The sequence below is a fragment of the Girardinichthys multiradiatus genome, chromosome 1 (genome assembly GCF_021462225.1).
Source record: "Girardinichthys multiradiatus isolate DD_20200921_A chromosome 1, DD_fGirMul_XY1, whole genome shotgun sequence".
Taxonomy (NCBI): Eukaryota; Metazoa; Chordata; class Actinopteri; order Cyprinodontiformes; family Goodeidae; genus Girardinichthys; species Girardinichthys multiradiatus.
In genome coordinates, this window is record NC_061794.1 from 28247971 (window position 1) to 28275117 (window position 27147).

A 27147-nucleotide genomic window follows, 5' to 3' on the forward strand; every position below is an offset into this window, starting at 1 on the left:
GATTTATTTAAGCCACGTCTAATTTGAATTAGAATTTTGATTTGTAATTAAAATGTTACTAAATTTAACATGAAATGTTAAATTTAGTAACATTTTGTGTTCATTTGTATATTATGGTACATGCATTTTATTCTGTTGTGTGAAGTTTACAAACCTAAACTCATCCTCAATAAATTAAGGTATTTGCACACCTGAGGGGTTTAGTCTGCCCTCTTAGTGTTTGTGTAGATGTGAACACATTCTTCTGTGTAAAAATAAAACCAAACCACCCGATAAAGGTGCAAGTTAACAAACTCATCAACTGATTCGGACAAAAGTTAATGAACTATAGGCTATGTGCGAAAATGCCCAAAAAGAGAGACAAAGAGTTGGTCCAGGTTAATGTGTTTTCCAAGTATGGGCAGGACCTGGATAGACAGTTAAATAACCCTTCAAAAATTCACTTTTGATGCTGAAGTCTGGCAAATTCAGTCTGCAGTGGTCATCTTAATGAACTGCTCCCACGTGTTTCATTGTAGCCATTTTCCAATTCAATACAGTATTCTTAGATATAACTGAAATATTTTACTAGTGAATCAAGAGTAACTAAATGAAAAATACAAACAGACACACTCAAAAGACCTCTGATCAGTTGCCAAATACCTTTGTGATGTCACCAGAGGTGTGTGCGCATGGAAGTTTGGCCATTATAAAGTAGATTTTATCTGGATAGCGAATTAAAAAATCTAACAGAAAAACTGTTCATCACATGTTGTTCCATAGGTGAAACACTATCTAAAATTATACTTGACTGATTTAACAGAATGGTCTAGATAGTAGCTTTAACACCTATTTTTCTTTCCTGCGACAGAGACACTGCATGGTGTTCCTATGAAGAGCTCCAAAAATAATGTTGTTTTACTAGTTTTCCAGACCGTAAGAAACATGGATCATCACATGAAGGCATGGACAATTTATTTAAAGCGCTGAACACTGAGGGTGTCAATGATATGAGCATTTTTTTGTGATAAAAAACAAACAGGGCCCCCAGCAGGTTGTACAGGTACAGTTTTATATACATTGGCAAAACTAATGTGATTTAGTTTATTACTGGTCTTAAAATAAAAACATGTTAAGACATAAACTGGTAGACCAATAAAAATAAAATAATCTTATGTGTAGTACTGCTACAAGACACAGTGCTACATAAGATAGACAAACATATGTTTACAATATAAACTGTCACAATAGTGTTTCAATGTGATCATCTAAAATATTTACTGTGAAGCGAAGCAACATCTTTAGTTTGTGAAGAGTAAAATACTTGTGAAGCGGAAGTCTTCACTTTACCAGATCTTTCTTTAACCCTCTCAGTGCACTTTGGGAGTTGGTGAAGTTGTGCCAGAAACATTTGGATCTCTGTAGAGTAAAATTCAACAATCCCTGGACATACAGTGTTAATATAAAAATGTGTTGATGTATAGACACCTAGTGATGCAGTGCAAAATGTGCTCTCCCTTTTAACACACGTCTCAGTGTTTTCATGACAAGTAAAAACAGAAATAACAATACATACATCTGATTTTCATTTGTAGGAAAAAATTGTTGACATATTTACAATAAAAAAATTGTAGTCCATCTCCATAAAAATTGCATAGGGACTCACAAGAAAAGCATTTACAAACATTTTTTTTCTTTGCAAAGTTGTAATAGCTACATGTTTGATATGCTCCATTAGCCATACATTTGAACCATCTTTTTATTTCAGGTTTGCTTCTGAAAAAAACTTTTTTATTTGAACAGGTTTGACAAGTAAATCCTTAAGTAAAACAAACAAAACCCTAGCTCCACTGAATTACAATCCATCTGATTTGTCAAAAATTATGCTTGGTTCATGCTACAACTCATAAATGCTTAAAATTCTGAAATTCAACATTTACAGTAACTTGATGATAGGAACGTTAAAATAAAAAAAAAAAACACAAATCCAAAAAAAGAATTTGTTATATATTTTAAATAAGTTTAGCCAATTGTTTCCCAGGTTGTTCTTTTGAGGTAGGAATGCAACAAACACTGCATCCAGTATAGACCACCTTGAAAATAAAGTCATACTTTGAACTTTTTTTGCTTTCCATATTACAACCACAACCCTTAATGTATTTTATTGAGATTTAATGTGGTTGACCAACACAAAGTAGTGCATTATTGTGAAGTAGAAAAAAAATACACATGGTTCAAAATTGTTTTTACAAAAGCAAATCTAAAAATGTGTGGCTTTAAAATGTATTCACCTCTCTTTAATCTGATATCTCTAAATAAAATCCAGTGTAACCATTTGTCTTCAGAGTCCCCCCTGGCGGTAAATTAGACCCCATCCACACGGAGACAAGCTTTAGATGTATCTGCAAAGGTATTTTGTCCTTTAGGCGTTGTGTCCACATGCATCAGGCGTTTTGGGAGACCAAAACCAATCATTCTTGAAACCTAAAGATGACATATTTAAAAACGGCGGCTCTGTGTTTCCATGTGTACATGCAAAACGCATCTTTTCTGAAACAAAGACGTTGTTACTCCAACCCGCTTGTTGCTGTGTTTATCTTGCATGAGTTTTGTGGGCATGCCGGGTGTTTTTGTCCACTGTTTTTGGTGTGTTTCTGTATCAGTTTCACAGCAGCACCAATGGGCCCGGCATACATACTACAGCGTTTTCAGTGGCGCTGAATGCACTCGTGTGATTACACATTTTTTCTAAATCGTTTTCTACAGCATACTCTTTTTGTCTTCGTGTGAACTAGGCCTTTCAGTAAAAATCCAGCTGTTCTGTAAAGGCCTCAGAGGTTTGTTAAAGAACAGTAGAGAACAAACAGCATCATGAGGACCAAGGAACACAGCAGACAGGTCAGCGATACAGTTGTGGAGAAGTTTAGCACAGGGTTAGGTTATAAAACAACATTCTAGGCTTTTAACGTCTCACTGCTCCATTATTCCTCAAACAAAATTAAAACTGTAAGGGCTTCCACAGAAACTGAAATCAATGGCAGAGGCAGTTCAGACAGCCTTGGTAACCTTGGAGGAACTGCAGAAATCCCTAGCTCAGGTGAGAGGCAAGACAACTATTAGTCGTGCAAATCTGGGCTTTATGGACGAATGGTAAGAAAAAGCAGTTGTTGAAAGGAAACCATGAAATGTCCCGTTTAAAATGTGCCGCAATCCTTACAAAAGACAGGGCAAGCATGATGAGAGTACTCTTTATCACATGAGACCAAAATTGGCCTACATGTAAAATCCTATGAGGGGTGGAAAACTAACACTGCATATCGCCCTAAAAACTCCATCCCCAGCTTAACACATGGAGGTGGCAGCAACATACTGTGGAAATGTTTTCTTTGGCAAGAACAGGGAAGCTGGTAGGATTAATGGGAAGATGGATAGAGTTAAACACATGGCAATCCTAGAACAAAGCCTGTTAGAGGCTGCAAAACACTCTAGACAGGGGGAGAGGATCGATTGAATAGCTTTGAATGGCTACAATTGAATGCTTTAGATCAAAGCTAATTCATAGGTTAGAATGGCCCAGTCAAAATCCAAACCTAAGTCTATTTGAGAATCTGAGGCAGAATGAGCTATTTCAAGGTGATATCTATTCAATCTTCCTGAACTTGGGCTATAAATAGACTTCCAGCTGTAATTGCAGCTAAAGGTGATTCTGAAAACTATTGACTCAGTGGGATTAATACACTATTGCTACTTCATACTAGCCTACCCTACAATACAGCTACAACCTTAAATAAATTGAAGGTTGTAGTTGTAATGAGAGAAAATATGAAAAATGTATAAAGGGTATTAATGCTTTTACAAGGCATTTTAACTTTAAAGTGGCATGAAAGCTAACATTCAGTGTGTTAAAGTTAGTTAACATCAGAAACTGAAGTAGCTGATTTGCTCAACAATTTATTTGTACAATCTGGACATCCTGGCACTAGGATAAGACCATGTCTGATTCCTTGGCTCCCTCTTGTCCACTGCTGCTATCCCCACAGTTCCCCGTCAGTTCTGGGAAAAGACTGGTCCGAGCAGAGTGATTCGGGGAACCTGGAGTTGGACTCATGCCAGGCCTTTTAGGTGGAATTGGAGGATAGGATAGGGGAGAGCGAAAACCTGGAGATAATGGCCCTGAAGAAGGCGACCTCCCCCCTGTAGGAGATGCCGCCAGATTGCGGTAGTCTGTGCCAAATGGAGAGTTGTTAATAGGCGCTGCCTTCACTCCGGCCTGCTGGCTGGTAAAGCGCGACAGCACCTGTGTGACAGTGTTGCGGGCCAGCTGCTTAGCCGTGCTGTGCTCTGTTGGAGGAGGGGTGGAGGAAGTGGTTGGGGAGAGGTCTCTGGGGGAAAGAGGCCCACCGTGCTGCTGCTGATCGAGTTCAGCCTGACTCTGGAACTTGTGCCTTGCAGCCTGAAATCGCTGGTTGACTCCAGCTTGGTAGGACTGAAGGAAGCCTGGGCTGCCCAGACGCTTTACTAGAACCGGAGAGGAAACGGGGGAGGAGGAGAGGGAAGAGGAGGCAGTGCTGGAGGGAGAGTGAGGATGCGGAAAGGGGTGAATAGGGGAATGCAGAAGTGTTCCACCTCCATTATCCACTCCATTTTCTACTCCTTTCACTTCATGTGTTAATGGTTCTGTCTCTTTATGAGACTGAAGGCCATTGACCTTTGGCACTGTACAGGATTTTGGCGTGATCTTTCCATCTGGTTCAGTCTGAACAGAACTGGACACCATTTTGCCCTCTGACTCCTTCACCTCAGTCACAGCCTCTTTTACCTCTGTTTTACTTTCCTGAGGTTCAGCCAACATTTTTCTAAGTTCTTTCACTTGTTTTTCAAGCTCTCTGACCCTTTCTTCCTCTGTCTTTAGTCTGGTTTTCATCTGTTCTTTTTCAGCATCAAACTCAGCTATCTGCTTCTCCGACCTAGCCTCCAGCTGGGCCACCCTGATCTTCTCGTACTCAAGAACTTGCTGGAGCTTCTTGAGGGCGCAGGTCTCTTCTTGCAGCAGTATGTGGAGTTGCGAGACCTTTTGAGCCTCTTCCTGAGCTTGGCTGCTGGCCTTCTGGAGCTCCAGCGTCAGACTGGAGGAGAGCTGCTGCTCTTGGGACAGCGACTGCTTCACCGTGCTCACCACTTGTGCCTGTTCCTTCTCCAACCTTTGCACTGTTGCATGCTCCACCTCCAACTAGAAAAGCGAAACAGAAATTTAAAGGGAAGGAAGGTCTTCCGCCACAAGGAGGCAACACTGTGCCACTTGTTTGGCAACACAAAAGCTTTTCATCTGTTTTTTGATCATACTTTTGCACTAAACCATTTTCAACTCCTTGTTATTTGTATTTGTATATACTGAATGTGCTACATTTCTGTCATCTCATTTAATATTTTCACTGTTTGTCAGTAACCCATGCATTTATGTGACATTTAGACAGCTTTAACACTTATTTGACACTATTAAAACGTTTAATTTACTCTACAAGGCACAGAATCTAAATTGGCACCCACAATGTTTGACATTTCTAGCACAAAATTATTTGAGACCTGTTTCTATCTAAGCTTTCTTGTGCCTCTTTAAATATAACTCTCCTAGACTAACCATACCTGAATCATAAAGAGGCAGGATAAAAAGCTTGAAATGTGTCATCAAAGTTTCCGAAGAGACACAGTAAGGGGTCATTGTTCATGTTTCCCCTTGTAAAAGAATAATCTGCTTGCATGGTATCTTTATGGACAGTCCTGTTCTTATCAGGTCATTGGAAGGTGAATGGACTGGTACCTTTGTTAAGTATTGAAAAGACATACGAAGTGATGAAATACAGCCATGTGTGTAAGGGTTTGAAAGGGAAAAAAAAAACAAAAGGCAGGAGAGCCCGAGGAAGACGCTCAGGGACCTGTGTTACATAAGGCCCCTGTGTAATAATGTGCTCACAGCATGTGTCTGGCAGCTAACCTTGCATTAGACGCGAACATCCATTATCTCCGGTTTCCTGAGGCCATAAAGCCCCACGGCTGCAGGACAACTAAACAATGGCCTCTTCCTCATCTGTTTCCCATGGAACATTTCTGGGCTTGGGCATACGGTAAGAACGCTTCTGTGCGTGTGTAAATTTTATAAAGGCCAAGCCCTCTCCACCCTACTGTGTTTACAGTGGAGCTGCCGCTAATGCTTTACTGCCCAGTTATTTTGTTTTTATTCACAGCGAGAATACTAAAGAAGCACACAGTGCAGACGGCCACATGAGACAGAAACAGAATAATCTTCAGCAGATGTGCTCATCTATAGCGTCTTGCAGAAGTATTCACATCTCTTGAACTTTTTCAGATTTTGTCACATTATGACCACAAAGGTCAAAGTATTATAACTGGGTGTTATGTGCTAGAAGGATAAAGATCAATGGTTTTAAAAAGATTTTACAAGTTAGAATCTGAAATGCAAATAAATGCATTTGTTATCTATGAGGATGTCTTAGGATCACTTTGGAAAAAATCATTTTTTGATGTTTTTTTCTTTTCTGTTACAGAATAAAGTTGAAAACCTAAAAATCAATTAGAAATTTAATTATGAGAATAAAGTTGAAATGGTGAGTAAAATGTTGAAATTCTGTTTTTGATAAACTTAATGTGTTGAGAGTAAAGTGGAAATAATATCTTAAAGAAAATAAGGTAGGAACACTAAAACTGATGTGTTCGGGATAGCCTTAATGCTGAATATGAGTGTGCATCCAGACGTTTTAGATACTAAAGGAAAGAGAATTTATTTCCTAATAAATTATATTCTGTACAAGTACAAAGTTATCAGCTCATTTAAACATCCATAGCTCTTACAGGTATTTGCATCAGTGTCATTTTGTCTTTATTATTAATGTACTTTTTTGTGATGTTAACTTCTCATCATTACTACTTCTCTTGTCATTTAAAAACATTATTCCTCCTCATTTTTTCCTAAAGTGACCCAAATACTTTGTCACGGTTTTTCTTAACCGGGTTTACACTTCTACAGACTGACATTCTTACTCATTCCTGTTTGCAAATGATCTCAACCTCAGTCAGACTGGATGGAGAGCGGCTTTAAACAGCCGTTTTTACGTCTTGGCCAGGTCATTGACTTGACTTTGACTGCGTCATTCTAGCACATTCAAATGCTTTGATCTAAACCTTTTAACCGTAACTCTGGTTTTAATTCAAAAGTCATTGTTGTGGTAGATAAACCACAATCCCAGCCTAATGTCTCTTGCAGCCTTTAACAAGGTTTTCTTACTGGATTGACCTGTGTTTACAGGATTGCCCTGTGTCTAGTTCCATCCATCTATGAATGACTACCCTGTCCCTGCTAAAGAAAACCATCACCACAGCATTATGCTGCCACCAACATCTTTCACAGTGTGAATGGTCATTCAGGGTGATGTACAGTGTTATTTTTCTGCCACAAGACATATGGCATAAATAGGCCAAAAAAATCAAATTTTGGTCCCATCTGAGCAGAATACTTTCCTGATTGTGTTTACACATGGATAATGGGCTAAACAGAGCTATGCGAGATGCTCAAACGTTGTTATATTGTTTCATAACCAACCCTGCTTTTAAACTTCTCCCCTACTTTATCTCTGAATGTTGTGTTCCTGGGTCTTCATGAGGCCTTCACAGAACATTTGTATTTATACTGAGCTTAAATTAGACACTGGTGGATACAAATTACCAGAAAATGTTACTTCTAAAAGAAACTGATTGCGTGTGATTTTGTTTAAGGGTGTTATATTATAGTGAAGGGCCTAATACACAAGAATGCCACACTTTTTAGATTTGAACCATGTATCCTTATTCTTACACTTCACAGTTATGTGCTACTTTGTGTTGCTCTTTCTTTTAAAAAAATTGAAGAATGCATTGTAATTTGTGGTTGTAAAGTGACAAAATGGAAAAATGTTCAAGGAGTTTGAACACTGTTACATGACACTCACAAAGTTACAGTATTCAGCAAGCTTGACATGTCATACACACACCTGTTGGAGCAGCTTATCTCTTTCTGTCTTTAATACGAAGATATAGTCAGCACCCCGAGCAGACTCCTGGGCGTACTGCTCTTTCTTCTGCTCCAGATCAGCGATCATCTGTACAATGACACAGACAAGTGATAACATTAGGCGTAAATATGTAGGCAGGTATCTATATTTAGCCAATAACATGAAGGTGAAGTAATTATCTTAAACATATTTAGAGGTAAGATAAGGGTGCCACGTCCCAGTTGCGAGCAAAAAAAAAAAAAAAAAGAAGCTACATAATGTCTATAGTTCTTAACTAAGTTTGGTCTGTATCATATCCTGTATGAAATTAAATTAGCCAATGTAAAGGTTTATACGACTCATTTACTCCAACAAAGGTCAGCTCTGCTGTGTAAATAAAGACAAAACCTCCCCACAGCCATGAACCTCACTACTAGATATGCACACAACAAATTTAGTGCACAAATGCCGCTTTTATGTGATGTTGGTGGGATTGCACCCTCAAATCACAAACCAAACATGAAGTACTGACTGCATATGGGCATAATTTGCCATTTACCCTCCTGTGTCTGCTCTCAGCAGCAGCCAATTGTCCCATCATCCTGTCCTGCATCCTCTTGCAGTGAGTCATGACCAGTTTCAGCACAGCCAGAGGGTTTGGGCCCACTGCCCGGCCATGCGAATGTGTTTGGGGTTGCCTGAGTGCGTTCTGCCGCTCCGCGACTTCGTTGTCCCGCTGCAGGGCCAGGAATGGATCGCTGAGGTCATACTGCACATAACGATCTTGGACAAACTCATCTCGATGTTGGGCCTGAGGAATGCACACACACATAAATAGAATTAGGTTCTTCTTTTAAGTTTTCTTTGAAGTGTGCTCATTTCCGACTGAGCAAAAACCAGTTTATGTTTACAAGTACTTTCTAGGGCGGAATTTTCTTACCAAGAACACAAAAAAACGCTCATTCCTACTTTTGTGAATTTTGGTTGATGACATCACAAGAGGTACAAGAATTGAGGGGATCAGCTAAGATAAGAAAACACTATAGCAGATATTATAGGACAGATTTTTAATTATCAAGTATTCCAGTTGCATTTGGTACACTTGAAAAGCCATGACCATGTGTCGTATTTTTGCAATTTTCTTTTCAAATCCAGGCTGTGTTCTCACATACAGTATACTTCAAATGTTTTATTACAGTCATACAGAGCACAAGTAAACATCTTTGGATGAATTTTTGTCAAAGCATAGGACCCGTAGAATTGGGATTTATTTATTTACAGGCATACAAGTAACCATAGCATACACACACACTGCAAGGAAACTTATTTGTCCGGTCAAAGGAGTGGGTAGAAGCATAAACCTATCTCTAAGATTGCATTTATTTTCCTTTTGGATTTAGGAAGACACATAATCAGAAAAAAATGTGTGCATGCATGTACAGATATGTGTACGCTGCTATCATCGGGAGAGCAAGCAGATGGTCCTTCCTATCAACCAAACACAAAGAGATGAGGCACTGCTATCCAACCCCCACAAGGGGCAGATGTTAACTTCTCCCTGGAGATGCAGGGGTGAAAGACTGAGTGATAAAATCCATTTCTTACTCACAGACACAAACACTTGCTTCTAACAAGTGGTAAAATTATATCAAACCCAAAATACATTTGTTTAAAGGCGAACACTAAATTATGGTTAACAAAATCTTATAGAAAACCAGACTTTGGTACACATATGTTAAGCAGTTTTGAGTGGAACATGCTGGGGCCTCATTAACCTCCATCCTGGTCACAGTGTCATCAAGGGGTCTCATTAGCTGCACAACAGTTTGTTGGTTTGAGCTCCAGGGCCATACAGGGTCAGCTTTGTGTCTCAGTTATTAAAGCACATGTGGCAGAGTTCATACCATTTGTCATCAGGACACCTATGAATTTCTCTTTAAACAGCTATCAGCAGAATCTCTGGTCCACAAGTTTACATGGGATTACTAAATGTCGCTCTGTTTTTAAGTCATACCTTCTCATTTCTCAGGTTGTCTCTGAAACACACACAGAATCCCTGAGGGCTCAGGGTGAGGATGGTGAATTTAAGGCTTATTTTTAGTTTGAACCAAGATTATGGCTGTTTGCCAAGAAAACGTAACAGAAATTGCTCATTCTCAATTGTTTGTGCCTTGCCTCCAGACCTGATTTAAAGCATAAGAGTGAGCATGAAAACAGATGCTTGTATTATTTCTATTTTTGCACGAACATTTTAATTTGTAAGCCAGCATATTTATGTGTATTTTACTTTACAATAGACCTGCCTAATGAAAAAACTGCATTATGTTAGCAGGCCTTCCACCACAGGTTTTAAATACACCATTAAATACTGCACTCTGAGTGTGTGCAGAGGCCCAGTCCTGGGATCTGGTACTTCATGAGGCTTTTTTTGTCAGGATAGGTTTGATCATAATGACAGGGTATGCTTTCCTTTATGACAGGGCACAACAGGCAAACCCTGTCGGCTGTCAGGCTCTCATCCCTGCCCAACAACTGACGACAAATGCTCCTTATAGCAAGTCGTGGGAAAGAACATATATGTGAATAATTTACAACTGTATTTCGGTATTCTGAATAATGCTGCATTTGAAATTGACGTGCTTTAGCATGTCTTCTGTTGCATTTCTGCAGCAAAAGCTGTGCGGGTAAAAAAAATAAAAACAATTTTCACCTGAAAAACTCTGTTAGTCACCTTTAGCCTCAGGGGATAAACACGCCTCTGTAAGCTGAATACAGCTACAGTTTCCTGTTTCTCCAGTAAGTCTCTGAAATGACTGTCAGACAAAAAACTCAGCATTGAACATAAACTACAGGGGCTGGACAATGAAACTGAAACACCTGGTTTTAGACCACAATAATTTATTAGTATGGTGTAGGGCCTCGTTTTGCCGCCAATACAGCGTGAATTCGTCTTGGGAATGACATATACAAGTCCTGCACAGAGTCAGAGGGATTTTAAGCCATTCTTCTTGCAGGATAGTGGCCAGGTCACTACGTGATACTGGTGGAGGAAAACGTTTCCTGACTCACTCCTCCAAAATACCCCAAAGTGGCTCAATAATATTTAGGTCTGTTGACTGTGCAGGCCATGGGAGATGTTAAACTTCACTTTCATGTTCATCAAGCCAATCTTTCACCAGTCTTGCTGTGTGTATTGGTGCATTGTCATCCTGATACACGGCACCGCCTTCAGGATACAATGTTTGAACCATTGGATGCACATGGTCCTCAAGAATGGTTCGGTAGTCCTTGGCAGTGATTCTTGGCATCTAGCACATCTAGCACAAGTATTGGGCCAAGGGAATGCCATGATATGGCAGCCCAAACCATCACTGATCCACCCCCATGCTTCATTCTGGGCATGCAACAGTCTGGGTGGTATGCTTCTTTGGGGCTTCTCCCGGGTAACTCTCCCGGATGTGGGGAAAACAGTAAAGGTGGACTCATCAGAGAACAATACATGTTTCACATTGTCCACAGCCCAAGATTTGCGCTCCTTGCACCATTGAAACCGACGTTTGGCATTGGCATGAGTGACCAAAAGTTTGGCTATAGCAGCCCGGCCGTGTATATTGACCCTGTGGAGCTCCCGACGGACAGTTCTGGTGGAAACAGGAGAGTTGAGGTGCACATTTAATTCTGCCGTGATTTGGGCAGCCGTGGTTTTATGTTTTTTGGATACAATCTGGGTTAGCACCCGAACATCCCTTTCAGACAGCTTCCTCTTGCGTCCACAGTTAATCCTGTTGGATGTGGTTCGTCCTTCTTGGTGGTATGCTGACATTACACTGGATACCGTGGCTCTTGATACATCACAAAGACTTGCTGTCTTGGTCACAGATGCGCCAGCAAGACGTGCACCAACAATTTGTCTTCTTTTGAACTATGGTATGTCACCCATAATGTTGTGTGCATTTCAATATTTTGAGCAAAACTGTGCTCTTACCCTGCTAATTGAACCTTCACACTCTGCTCTTACTGGTGCAATGTGCAATCAGTGAAGACTGGCTACCAGGCTGGTCCAATTTAGCCATAAAACCTCTCACACTAAAATGACAGGTGTTTCAGTTTCATTGTCCAACCCCTGTACATCCCAGCTGCAAAAGGTCTTTTTGGCTATTCCTCAAAAACAGCTCTCAATTGTATTTAGATCTGAATATTGATTGAGCCACCCTAACACATAAATATGCTTTGGTCTAATCCAGTCTATTTTTAGGTCTGGCTGTATGTGTAGTTAATTTACTGCCGAAAGATGAGCCAGCAAGTCTTTTGCAGCCACTAAAAGTTTATTTTCCCATGATTTTGCTGTATGTAGCTCCAGCTATCTTCACATAAACTTTGAGAGGCTACTCGGCCCCCCAGGCATTATGCTGCCACCACAGTGTTTTGCCCTAGGAATTATTCAAGGTGATGTGCATGGTTTGTTTTTCACCACACAGTGCATTGACGAGCACCTTCTTCCACACATTTGCTCTATCTCCTACATGGCCTGCTTTATCTCAACAATGGCTTTTAATATACAAAAAGGTCTTTACCCCTTTGGCTTTTTAACTATTTTGTTACATTCCAACGTGTAATTTAAATGTTTTTGAAATCTTATTTTATGTGATGGATCGGCAAAAAATTGTCTAAGTTAGTGAAGTTAAATGAGAAAAATATAAATGAAAAAAGAATAATAAAAAAAACAACTGAAAATTGGCATTTGCATATGTATCCGTCCCCTTTGCTATAAAGTCCCTAAAACGTTCTGGTGCAACCAATTGCCTTCAAAAGTTACATAATTTTTGAAATGAAGTCCACCTGTGTGCAATCTAGGTATCTCATAATCTGTCAGTATAAACACACCTTTTCTGAAAGATCCCAGAGGCTGCAACACCATTAAGCAAGAGACATCACACCATTGGCCTTTTTCCATTAGTGCTAACTTTACTTGACTCAGCTTGTGTCGGCTTGGTTCTACACAATGTGGTTCGTTTTTCATTACAATTGAGTACCATCTCAATGTAGGCGGGACTGCCAAAAGCTTTTTTGTAACACACACACAACAAAAGCCATAGTCCGAGCCAGATAAGACTGCAGGCGGCAAAACAAAGCACCCTGGATAAGGAGGAGAGAGAGGAAAGCCATGGAGCGGTATCAAACTGAAGGGTACGATCTAGATGACGTATGAGGGTAAGTTAATGTTACCTAATGCTAGATTGCTTTGGTGGTCATATACACAATAAGCCCAGCATACAACAACTTAATGGTTGAAGATATTAATTATTAGTTATTTGATGTCCTCAGAGTACCATGAGATCCATCATCTTCAGATGTAAATCACATGGTACCACAACAAAACTGCCAAGAGAGGACTGCCCACAGTTCCACAGCAGGATGTTTTTCAGCAGCAGGGACTGGGAAACTGGTCTGAGTCAAGGGAAAGATGGATAGTGCTACATACAGGAATATTCTTGAGCAAAACCTGTGTCAGTCTGCCTGTGATTTGAGACATTTAATTGTTCAAGGGGAAACAATTAAATGTGTTGGAATGTCCAAGTCAAAGTCCAGACCTCAATCCAATTGAGAATCTGTGGTTAGATGTGAAGATCACTGTTTATATGTGAAAACTATCCAACATGAAGGATCTAGAGCAGTTTTGCTTTGAGGAATTGGCAAAAATTGCAGTGGCAAGATGTGTCAAGCTCATGAAGACTTATCCTAAGAGACTTGCAGCTGTAATTGCTGAAGGTGACTCTACTGACTTTAAGGGGGCTGAACAGTCATGCACTCTGAAATGTTCTGTTATTTTGCCCTACTCATTATTTGCTTCACATTAAAAAAATAATACATCTTTAAAGTTGTAGGCATGCTCTGTGAATGAAATATAAATAAGAAGAATAAGGGAAAATCACACTCTAACCCAGCTTGTGTGACAAGTTTATTCCGGGAATTTTATTGTTTAATATATTTTACATGCTTGACAAGATGACATGAATATAATTTTTTAACAAGTTCTGGGAGGAAGAAATACATAATCATCTTCGAAGTTTCAAACAACTTCTTAAATGCTTAGTCTTTTTCACACAACTTCCTATTTGAAGGACAGGTACAAAACATTTTAAAAAGGGCTGGACTATACTAGAAAACATTTGCAGTTTAGATATTAATGATTCCATCCATAATGAATCCATCATCACAATGCCCACATAATTCTCTACACTAGGAATATCCATTTACTAAACGTTCAGCCATGGACAACCTTAAAATCAAATCACAAATATTCCTGTTCCAGTAGTCTGATACTTTTAATATCTTTTAATATTGAATGTGTCAGTGGTTCATCTCATCAATAAACATGAACAGCATACTGCAGAAATTACTTATCCATGCAGGGCTAACAAAATCTCAGGTTACGCAGTAATAATAGTTTTTCTTGCAATAAAAAATCTGCCGTTCAATCATTATAGAACTGGGCGGTTTCCTTAATAGAATCTAGCACATACCATTTGTATTTTACTATTACCACCTCTAAAGCGAAGAGTTAAATTAGTTTTTGAAACTCTTTGAAAATCTGTGCTTGGCTAACAGAAAGGAAACCTAGAGAAAATAAAATATTTTTTAGCTAAAAGTGAGAACAACGTAAATTGCTTCCATTTTTAAATATCCATTAGGCTCAGTCTTAAGCTTAGGATTCCTTTGAGATTGCAAACTAATGACATAAAAACTTGTCTGGGCAAGTGTTCCACCTCCATACAATACTTGGCCTGGGAACAGCATTACTTTCTCTAAATAAAAACTTAATGAGCCGCAGAAAGACATTTCTGAGAGTGTAGGCCTCTGCTTTATGAAGCGTAATTAACAGTGTTTAGGACTCAAACCATATCCCCCGCACCTGCCACCCACACATTAACCACAGATGGCACAAACATCTTAAAGTAATCTTTAACTGCCTCAAAAAGCAGTTTGAGATGAAACACAGAAGCAGTTTGTTGTTGGCCTTTGAACAAACATTGGTTTCAGACGGGTATAACAAATAGTATTGCTGGGTGGAACAAGGAAGTGCTTTGGTTTATCTTCAGAAAGAGTCAAATATTAAACTGTGAGGCAATTCATTCACCTGAGACCTGGGTAAACTTTCATAAGGAATCAGTTTTTATCAATATTCTGTTCGGTGTAAGCAGCAGTGTTAGGAGATATATTTTCTTTATTTTTTAACTTGGTCTACACAAAACAGGTTTTTATAAAAAAGTACAATAAAGAGCTCATATTAAGTATATGTAAGCTTCACAGATTAACTATCACTGTAATCTGAGATGCTTTGGTGCCTCCTAGTCAGGCTGCAAAATATAATATATAAACGATTAAATGTATGCTTTAAAAGGAACCCTTCTTGTGCTTTCTATTCTTTCTTTCTTTATGAATAACATGTCCAAGTTGGGCTTTGCCTCTTGAATAGTTATAGAATACGCACTCTTATCTAAGCAACTCACTCCTGCTAGGCCCTATTGTTTATGGAGTCAGGAAAACATGTGAACCTGGGAAAATAGACAAAACATTTTAGGACTACAGGCTATGTCATCATGTGGAACAACAACAGAAAAGTTCCCTGCTGAGAAGGAAAGCAACAGTTTGACCACACAAAATTTGTTTCTTAACTAAACAAAACAAAGTTAACTCAGCTGTCAAACAGCAATATCAATCAAGTGCACAGGTAAATATCTGAAGGGCAAGTGTGCAGATACAATTCAGGTGGGAAGTTTTAATTTATTTATTTCAACTGCTCTTTTTGTGGTGGACAAATTATACAATATGCGTCTTTAACTACTTTTTTATTGTGAATTTTCTCTAATCCTCATAAGGTCAAAATGTTTCACTCAATTTATGCAGTTTTCTGTATATCTAAGGTAAGACTTTGGGATGGCCATTGCAAAAACTTTAGCCGGCTTTATTCAATGCAAAGCTAACTTTGATCTCTGTTTAGGATCACTGTCCTGGCGAAAGACCCTTTGTGTCTAATTTCAGTTGTCTCTTGGTTCATTTCAAATGCAGTTTTTGTTAGTCCTCCATTTTTATAGTTCCATCCATTTAATCAGTAACATCCATCGATCCATTTTCTATGACTGCTTCTTCTGTACAGGGTCACAGGGGAGCTGGGACGATCTACGGGCGAAAGGCTGGGTACCCCCTGGACAAGTCGCCAGGGCTACACAGACACACACGACAAACAACCATGCACACACTCAATCACACCTGACAGAGACCAATTAACAGTCATGTTTTTGGACTGTGGTAGGAAGCTGGAGTGCCCAGACAGAACCCATGCATGCACGGGGAGAACATGCGATCTCCATGCAGAAAGACCCCCGGCAGGGAGTCAACCCTTCTTCCTGCAAGGCACCAGTGCTACCAAATGCTCCACCTTGCAGCCTAGAAAGATGCCACCACAACCATGCATGACAGCTGGGCACGGTGTTGTTACATTTAAAACTCTCACATTAATTGCTCCAAACATCCTTATAGTGACAGTGTTCAAATAACTCAGTCTTTTTTGTCTGACCCTAAAACCTACATCCTGAAGGCATTTGGCTGTAAGCTTGAGTCAGGCTTGAAGGCTTTTTGTTTGGTCAGCATCCTCTTAGTCCCCACTGATGTTAAAGTCTTTTCATTGTGGACAGACACTGGTTTTCCTATAGTTTCCAGTTTATGGTATGATACTTAAACTATTAGTTCTTGGGTTGTTCCTGAACATCCTAACCAATTTATTTTCATGTGAGGGTGACAGTTTTGGCCAGAAGATGAAACTTGGCCATAAATACATGTTCTAACAGGAAAAAGATCCCAAACATTCATCAAAAGAGTTTTGGACCTCTACTCAATTGAAGAAAATGTGCACTACACTTAAAGGTCAAGTCAATGTGAGAAAAGCATCAAACTGCTGATATGAATAGGGGACAAACATCGAGATGGAATTATGCCAAAAGCTTGTTGATGGCTACGAAAAACCTGAAAATAATGTGGTTTTCTGCAGTTTGCAAAGGGATGTTTGACCAAATAATAGTGGGGGTGCATGTATTTATTTAAGACCGTATGTATAATGTTGACCTTGTATTAATTACAGAAATTCTGCAATACATGTATGCCTGTGTTCCCAGTTCTTGTTGTTTTGTCTTTAAATGTTTATATTACATTTTCATCCACTCGGAAAAAAAAAAAACAGCTCATTTAAAGCCAAAAATTAATTCATATATGCTAGTGATCAGTGCATGCAAACGCCTAACTGTACGATATTAAGCCTTTAACTCATTTCTTCTGAGTAACAAAAACTTTGTCTGCACAGGATTTGAACCGGGATAATAATAGCTCAAGATCTCAACTGATAAGGACAATTGTCAGCTTAAAAGATATGCCACACCTCTTGGAAGGCAGGAACTGTCTGGTGTAAGTTCACAGGAATTTGCCCTCTAGAAAAACTGCTACTCTGTTTCCTTTGCGATCAGAACTGGAAATAGTATAATCAAGAATCTGTAGAGACAAGTCCAAAAAGTGACAAAATCTTAGCTCTCATATGAACACTGATCCAGTTCCCAGTTTCCAAGCATTCTGTGAAGTGAAAGGCTTATATTACGTATATATACGGCATATATAGTTGGAGACAAACATTTGCCTGTAATGTTTGTAGCAAAAGACAGAGCAAAACATTCAAAATATATAAACACCACAGGCACCTAATTGGTGATCAGAGATAGAGTTTTGTTGTGGAGGTATTAGCTTTTCTACTCGCCTTGGAGCTTTCCTCTACACACTAACTGCCACAGCAATGACCAGGGAGCAATTTGCGGCATGGGCCCTCAGCGGGAACAAGGGAAGTGAATGATTTGAGCCTACAACACATTTCATCCTCTGCTCAGTAAATAATCAACAAGGGTTGTGGTTAAATATGAAAAGTCCCCCCAACAATGTAGCTGTATTTGAGTGTGAGGGAAGGAGAAAAACATGAGAAGGCTAAGTGAATGGTTAAGTCAAACACTTCATGCCTCAGATTTCAGTGGGTTTTGTTGGTGTGAATTTCTGTCATTCCCATGAGATGAAACTCTTTCATAATTGTAGCTGCATAGACAAGTTCCAACAGTTAGGCTTTCCTGGCAGACATTTTCACTCTTTTGACTTTAACATTCAAAACCTTAGATAATAAATAAAATATTTAGTGCCTCAGTGGTTTCACTCATGCTCAGGACATCTGCCGTTAGTTGTGAGTGTGAAAAGAGGCAGGCGGCAGTGGAGAAAGCTAATTGGACCAGACACACACATTGACAAGCATTGTTCCTAAGGGAAAACTGCACTCTTTCACTTCAGCATGAGTGAAAGAGCTGCACAGAAGAGAAAGAAGGGTTTAGGAACAACTGGAGAGACAGTCCTTTATCAGCGGATGCCGCAGAGATTGTTGCTGAGTAACGTCCGAGTAATGTGCGCTTTGGTGAGTTAAGCTGTCCAAACTGACAGCATTCACATGCTGCCTGGGTCACAACTACCCACAAAGTAAGAACACCATGCATGTTATTACGTCTTTAGTCACATTCAATGCCTGTGTTAACGCATTCCAAGCTCAGCTGGATACAAACAAAATGGCTATTGCAAGGATTTGAAGTATGGTCTCGAGTCAACATGCAACATGTAGGCATGGACCATCTACCGGTATCAAGGTATATCAAGGTTTTAAAAAGATTTAAAATCACATAAATACACTAGATAAGTGCCAGAGTGACCAGGGTTTTCTCCATTGATTTGGGGCATAGAGTATCATTCCCCCATCTGCTGCTCTCCACTGTCGATCAGCTGGCTGAAAGATGACTAACCTTTTGCCTTGCTTATATAATAGATGAATTCAGTTGTAAGACAGCCATGCTGTGGTAACTAGGGCCTGATATATACCTCGAAGTCCACTCTATTGTCCGCTTGACTGTGGAGCCTGTGTGACAAATATCGATGTTTATACCCACCCACTAGGGTCCACTAGGGGTCTCCACAAATGTCCATGTGTAGCACAGGTTTATGTGACCAAGTTAAGCATGAGTGCTGACACAGTCAATGACACACCCAACACAATGCAGATAAAAAAAAGCAAATGTTAGATGTCAGGCCAAAGAAGAAAAACAACATTGACGTTTCTTTTTTAAGAAATACATTGTGGGGAGATACTGATGGTTTTCCCTCTTTGATTTAATTTATTACTCTCCCACAAATCCCTATTGATATCCTGATGACAATTGCTTTATTCCTTCTTTTTGGTTATTTTCGTCTTAGTAGACAGCGTAAAAACCACTGTATTACAGGCCTCTCTGAGCCTGTAGTAAAACCTGTATATCAAAGCATGATGCGTTGGTTAAACTGAACTAAATATAGTATGAAAACGGGTCCAAAGTGTTTAACTCAGATAATTTGCTAACCGTCTGTTTCATTTTTATAGCATAAAATAGTCCACATCTAAATAGTCCCAAAGACTGGTCTCACCAGTAATAATACTGTTGCTCGGTTGGATTAAAAGGGCTTGCAAGCCAGAATGGCCCCCATTCTATTGTCTTCTTAAGTTCTGTTCCCTCTGGTTCCTGTTTACACATCCCCTCCCAGTTAGCTCACATTCTTCCACGCAGTGTAAAGTGAAACCGTAAGCACCAATTGATGTTTTATTTAAGGGACTACTCAGAAAGCAGCCACATTACAAGCTATTTTATAGCCTTATCTAAGCACATTCAATCCTAAATGTTAAAAAAGTGTGGTGCCATCAACAGAAGAGATGTTGATGTTTCAAACTCACTCTGAGGGTATGTATAACTACATCCTGTGCCTCCAGTTCTCCCTCCAGGATACTGAGGAGAGTCAGCAGCTCTGCTCGGCTTAGAGCCTCCACGTTCATCTTCTCCACCTGAGGGGAGAAAGACAGAGAATGTAAGAAAGAAACAAATATAACATTATTTCAGAAATATCTTTAAAAACAGGCAATCAGGAAAAGTTCTGGGATTTAGAAATGTATTTATGTGAAGCATGGCCCATAGAGTGTTCTACTTGTGTGTTTTGTAGGGAGTGGTACGGAAGTGATTTACAAGACTTGGGGGTCCCATCTGTGGCCTCACAGGGTTGTGCTCAGGGTTATAAACAGGAAGCCATTAGCATATCTGCACATTTAGTTGCAAAGGGACAGGGGACAGTTGTCTGTTTTATTCTGTCTCAAATGTCAACAAAAAACATCTACACTTTAGATCTTAAGGTTAATGTTTCATAGCTTTAAGCGTCCTTCTCTGCTTTTTTGACAGTTTTACATCTAAATCACTGTGCTCTTTATTTGCTTTATCATGTGATTCATCTGTTATGTCCTGTGCGGTCAGACAGACCAGACATGACACACACATCACACATCTGATCTCATCTACACAAACGTAAGCAGTTGTCTAGAAGTTCTTCCTTCCAAAAGAAGGTGATGGAGTCATTGTCCGGTCTACAACTTGGAATGCAGCTGTTCCCCTGAGTGCTAATTATGTTTTTGACAAGGTTTTTGTCAGTTGTGAAGTAGGATAACTGATGCTGGATACCCACCACACACTGTTTTTTAATAAGGCGCTGGGGTGCAAGAAAACAACATTTTCCCAGAAGTTACACTATTTCTAAACAAGAGTGATCCAAAGCGGACCTACTGAACTGAGATCTCCTTGAAAAGATCTGCTATACAGTGCCTTGGAAAATTATTCATATCCCTTGAAGTTTTTCATATTAGAGCTACGTAACTATATGTATTTTCTTGAGATTTTGGACCAACAGAGTTGTGCATTGCTCTAAAGTGGAAGGAAAGGGATTCATGGTTTATACCATTTTCTACAAAGACAAAATCTGCAAATGTTCTCAGCTGTACTTGCCTTGATACTCCTAATTGAAATGCAGTTCAAGCAATTTCTATCAGAATTTACTTAATAGGATCCACATGTGTTACCAATTCTCACTATATATACAGCTGTGAATGCCCTTAGAGGTTGTTAGAGAACATTATTATTATTATAAAACCTCTATTTATACAGGTCTTAACTTTCATTTACAGGAGAGTCCTGTTAGAACATAGACCTGTTAGAATTATAGAACAAACAGCATTATGAAGACCAGAGAACACAGGAGATGGGTCAGGAATAAGGTTGTGGATAAGTTTAAAGCAAAGTTTGGGTGAAAAATAAGATCCCAGGCAAAAACATTGTTCAATCCATCATCTAAAGGTGGGAAGACTGTGGTATAAATAAAACTATTAAGACATGGTCGTCCATCCAAACTGATAGGTTGGGCAAGTGAAGCATTAATGACAGAAGCAGCCAAACGGTAACTCTGGAGGAGCTGTAAAGATCCATAGCTCAGGTGGCAGTATCTGTCAAAAAGAAAACTCTTAGTTCTCCGCTCCAAAAAAACTGGCCTTTAGAAAATAGTGCCAAGAAAGAAAGTAATTGGTTAAAGGCAGCCATGAGAACTCCTTTAAAAGTTTGCTACAAGTCATGTAGGGGACACAGCAAACACGTAGAACAAAGAACTTGGGTCAGACGAGACCAAAATTAACAGAAAACTAACACTGCATATTACTCTGAAAACACCATCCAACATCATAAAAAGGAACTTGAAAAAATTATATTTCTATCAGGGCAAACCTTTTAAAGACATACCCCGAAAGAATAGCAGTTGTAATAGCATGCAGCAAAATGTGGTTCAACAAAGTGTTGTCTCAGAGGGCCTGGATACCAATGCACATCAACTTTTCAGATTTTTATTTACCAAAAATCCATGTATAATTTATTCTTCCACTACAAATTCAATCACATAAATGCCTAATTGATACATTTAAGCTTGTGGCTATACAGTTAAAACAGTCTAAATACTTTTGCAAGGCACTGTAGAGGTTTTTTTTAATATTTTTTCTATCTATTAAAATGGTTGTAAAGCCAACCACCCTTATCCAAATTTTTAAACAAATGTTCCCTCTTCGTCTTACAGTCATGCAGTTTGTGAGTTTACTTTCCCGCAGAAGCATTCTCAAACTCTCCAAAATTCCTCTGCTTTCTGTGGCTCACCGCACATGCATACAACAAAACAAAAGGCTGAGAACTAATTTACCAACTTGTTATGTATCTTGAGGGTGGCCCTCAGTCTTGCCAAATCACATTCTTTTAGGTCAGCGTAAACATTAGTGTGCATTGTAGCTGTGGCTAACTCACTGCAATGATACCCGATATCACAACTTATAAGTCAGCTACCATGGAAAATCATCCCAGCATTCCAGGGATACCCGTGCCATGGGAATAGTCACTCTGAAGTAAATTGCTGAAACTCACTTTGAAGCCCACATGCTTTTAAGTGACAGGTTTGCATATGCAGACGCTGATAGATTACTTAAAAATGCATTAATAATATTGAGGTTCTGCTCAGATGTGGCATTTCATGTTCAGTCCAGATTTACAAATCAGAGAGATGCAAAGCAACTATTTGATTTATTGCATAAATGACAGGGTGGGAAACTGTCACCAGACATTATTTATAGTTTTATATACATGTTTCCGCCGTTTTTCTTTATTTACTTTTTCCAGATGTAAAAATAGATCAGAAAATAAGATCAAGGTCTAGTCATTCTAGAGACAGGTTCCATGCTGATAATGACTCAGTGTGTTTCAATGCAATACACATGATCACTGTGCTCTCTGAGGAGCAGCATTGGATCCACCTGCCGACATGGGCCTTTGTCTGACACATGGCTCTATCATTATTTTGGAAAATAATGCCATTCAGTTCATTTGCAAAGTGACACAGACCTCACAAATGCATCATAATAGCCATCATCCATAGATAGACCGCAGTGAAAATGGCAAAATCAATACTGAATCATTATTGCTCAAGTACTCACCACCATTAGCTAAAACAAAATTTATAGCTCAGTTTATCTAAACATATTTATTATAATTTAATAAATATATAGATCATGTCCTATGACTTAAAAGTTTGCCTAATTTGCGAAGCCACTCGCCGCACAAAAAAAAAATATCAAGAAAGTGGAACCAACATGTTTTTATAGTTTTCCATTTTTGTTTTTTCGCCAATAAGAAAGGTGAAAACAGCAAACAAATTAGAGGCCGTGCGCCATTTTTTCACCGAGCATACCGTGTGAACATACCTTCATGCGCTCTTTTCTGGTCGCATTAATTGTTTCCCAAAACCAGAAACGAGACTCCACAACAGCATGAATCAATGCACTCCACTGTCACAGGCGCTCCTGCTCTCAGGCGAGCAGCGTGAACAACAGACTCTCAATGACGACGCAATGAGCCAATCAATGACGCGTAGTGTGGCAGACCGACCAATAACTGTCGGAGTTGTCGCCAGGGAGGTGGTTCTAAGGGCGTACCCGCATTTGTGGGATAAACCTCTTTGTTTCATCGGGACGTCCAACGTTGGATTACTGGCCATGCAATTGTATGATAATCCTATTATAATTTGCCGTGTTCGAACTAGTTTGGCCTTGTTTGAATGTGTGACTTGTTCTGATGTGTGGTTTTAAATTTGGAAATACAATAGGTTGCGAAAAAAACGTTCGGTTCCCCACAACTTGCAATAAAATCAAATAATAAAAAAAAAAACGATACAAACGAGTCTGCGGATTTTTCTCTTAACCCAACCCATTTATGTGGTTAACATTAAAACAACTGTCCTACCCAGCTCTACTCCTTCCACAACATAGGAAACTCCCAGCTCAGAATGAGTGGAGCGTACCGTTTTTCCACGATGCGTCAACTCCCCTTGACGGCCAAGTAAGAGCATCACAACACAATTTCTCCACTACACAGCGCCACATACCTAGGAGCGTTCAAATTTTTTTGTCCTCCAACATTGGAGTGTATGGGGTTCCATTAGTGGCAAAAATATGTTAATGTGTCTATGTTAGGTGAATATGTGTGCCTATGTAAGGTGTAAATGTAGTGTGTCTATGTCTATGTAAGGTTTTGTTTCTTGTTGTTGAGCTTGTGTTGCAAAGACTCTGAATTTCTTTTTGTAGATCTCAATTTCAGTTTCTTCAATAATTTTTTGGAGGGAAAAAAATTAAATTTTCAGTTGAACAAAAAAAGTTCATTTTGTAACTGTAATAATTCCAAAAGGTTTGTCCCAATTTAGAAGATTAGTAACCTGACATTTTGCTCTTTTTTTTTTTCAATTACACGTTTTAGTAAATAAGCCAGTACTGACTTTCCCTCCCTCTGTTTTTATTTTATCAAGAGCTGAGTAGTTTTTCCACACACAAACATACATGTTTCCAGTTGTATAGAGATGAGGGGATTCATTTGAACTTCACCTTAAGTACATACCTGAAATACACCTTACATACAGGGGTTGGACAATGAAACTGAAACACCTGGTTTTAGACCACAATAATTTATTAGTATGGTGTAGGGCCTCCTTTTGCTGCCAATACAGCATCAATTCATCTTGGGAATGACATATACAAGTCCTGCACAGTGGTCAGAGGGATTTTAAGCCATTCTTCTTGCAGGATAGTGGCCAGGTCACTACGTGATACTGGTGGAAGAAAACGTTTCCTGACTCGCTCCTCCAAAACACCCCAAAGTGGCTCAATAATATTTAGATCTGTTGACTGTGCAGGCCATGGGAGATGTTCAACTTCACTTTCATGTTCATCAAACCAATCTTTCACCAGTCTTGCTGTGTGTATTGATGCATTGTCTTCCTGATACATGGCACTGCCTTCAGGCAAACAATGTTTGAACCATTGGATGCACATGGTCCTCAAGAATGGTTCGGTAGTCCTTGGCAGTAATTCTTGGCATCTAGCACATCTAGCACAAGTATTGGGCCAAGGGAATGCCATGATATGGCAGCCAAACCATCACTGATCCACCTCCATGCTTCACTCTGGGCATGCAACAGTCTGGGTGGTACGCTTCTTTGGGGCTTCTCCACACTGTAACTCTCCCGGATGTGGGGAAAACAGTAAAGGTGGACTCATCAGAGAACAATACATGTTTCACATTGTCCACAGCCCAAGATTTGCGCTCCTTGCACCATTGAAACCGACGTTTGGCATTGGCATGAGTGACCAAAGGTTTGGCTACAGCAGTCCGGAGGTGTATATTGACCCTGTGGAGCTCCCGATGGACAGTTCTGGTGGAAACAGGAGAGTTGAGGTGCACATTTAATTCTGCCGTGATATGCGCTGTGGCTTTATGTTTTTTGGATACAATCCGGGTTAGCACCCAAACATCCCTTTCAGACAGCTTCCTCTTGCATCCACAGTTAATCCTGTTGGATGTGGTTCGTCCTTCTTGGTTGTATGCTGACATTACCCTGGATACCGTGGCTCTTGATACATCACAAAGACTTGCTGTCTTGGTCACAGATGCACCAGCAAGACGTGCACCAACAATTTGTCCTCTTTTGAACTATGGTATGTCACCCATAATGTTGTGTGCATTTCAATATTTTGAGCAAAACTGTGCTCTTACCCTACTAATTGAACCTTTACACTCTGCTCTTACTGGTGCAATGTGCAATGAATGAAGACTGGCTACCAGGCTGGTCCAATTTAGCCATGAAACCTCCCACACTAAAATGACAGGTGTTTCAGTTTCATTGTCCAACCCCTGTATATACCTAACACCAAGGTGTATATGTAAAGTGTAGTTTGTCTTGTAACCGGTGGGTTGCCGGTTCGAGCCCCTGCTATGTCTGTCTCAGTCGTTGTGTCCTTGGGCAAGACACTTCACCCGCCTTGCCTACTGATGGTGGTCAGAGGGCTCAGTGGTGCCTGTGCATAGCAGCCTCACTTCTGTCAGTGTGCCCAAGGCCAGCTGTGGCTACAATGTAGCTTAACTCTGTCAGTGTGTGAATGTGTGGATGAATAGGTGGGTGACTGAATGTAGTGTTAAGTGCTTTGGGGTCTCTGGGGACTAAAGCACTATTCAAGTACAGACCATTTAACATAGACACCTTACATATAAAACTAACATAGGCACACTACATAGAAATAGACACACTACATATATACCTTAAATAGACATGGGCACACTACATATACACCTAACATAGATACATAAACATATTTTTGGCACTAATCGAACCCCACAGTTTTGTGTTTTTTTTTTCACGGAGGTTATAGGCTGTGACATGGTCTACAGTTTTAATTCCACCTGTCACAGAAGCAACAAAGTAACTCTTTCAATGTAAGGGAAGGAGTGTGTTTTGTGTTGGGGATTTTACGGTCAGACATTGAACTGTCTAATGTGTTCACATCTATTTCTTTTATTCTCAAGCTGTCACAGTCCTTTGTAAAGAAAGTACATTGTGTAGTCTGTAACCGTTTTGTAATGGGAACTTGTCCGGTACAAAGGGAACTCCTAAATATAGCCATGACAGTTATTCAGTAGAAGTGTTACAAAAGCTATTTTTCCCTTTATCAAAGTCTGTTAAATAAAAGGCACACCACTGACCTCTAATTAGAGATCGGTGGCATGGTCATACATTAATGTATGACTATGCTTACTACCCAGATTGAAATTAAGTGTAGGCATGTTTATGTATTAGGATTGGTCATAAAGATTAGAGTAATGTTAAGTTTGTATGGATGAGAGCAGTCATCTTTTTGCCAGTGCTGTCACCAACAAGGAGCTAGTTGGAATAATGGCCATTGCAAATTCACAATTGGTGGTTCCCCTTTTTAAATGTCTGTCACTCACTCATGGCTCCGCCCTCAAATATTACCAGGATTATACACAAAAATATTTGGTGTATAGGTACTTAAAAGCTTTAACTTAGTGACTATAAGAAAATGCAAAAATACCAAGACTATTGTTTATGTATTTATTTTATCGACCTAAATTGTAAGTTTGGCCACATTAATATAACAGACCAATACTACTGAAACATGGTTATGATTTTTTATTTTGATGTACCACCTCATGATTATTTATGGGCAAAACCACCTGGAAGTATCCTTAGTATTTGAATGCCAGTGAAGAGAATTTCATGCTCATTATGGCTCAACTTGTTAATCTTTTGGAAAACTAATAGAAGTAAAAAAAAA

At 39.5% G+C, this 27147-nt stretch overlaps 1 protein-coding gene across 1 annotated transcript; it reads right to left on the reverse strand.

Annotated features, from left to right (window-relative positions):
• Positions 1 to 937: 937 nt before the first annotated feature.
• LOC124867458 (CTTNBP2 N-terminal-like protein) lies at positions 938 to 23383 on the reverse strand. Its single transcript, XM_047363916.1, has 5 exons — positions 23230 to 23383; positions 19855 to 19962; positions 8581 to 8832; positions 8022 to 8129; positions 938 to 5209 (listed from the first exon to the last, which is right to left on the reverse strand). The coding sequence occupies exons 1-5, from the start codon at positions 23233 to 23235 to the stop codon at positions 3959 to 3961; spliced, it is 1725 nt and encodes a 574-aa protein (XP_047219872.1). The 5' UTR covers positions 23236 to 23383; the 3' UTR covers positions 938 to 3958.
• Between the last annotated feature and the right edge of the window lie 3764 nt (positions 23384 to 27147).

Bases quoted from the DNA above. Each gene is read 5' to 3' on its own strand.
- LOC124867458 (XM_047363916.1), bottom strand. The intron at 8,130-8,580 runs GTAAATGGCAAA...GTCATTGTACAG, and splicing joins CTGAGAGCAGACACAGGAGG to ATGATCGCTGATCTGGAGCA. The intron at 5,210-8,021 runs GTGTGTGTATGA...TCGCTTTTCTAG, and splicing joins GAGATAAGCTGCTCCAACAG to TTGGAGGTGGAGCATGCAAC.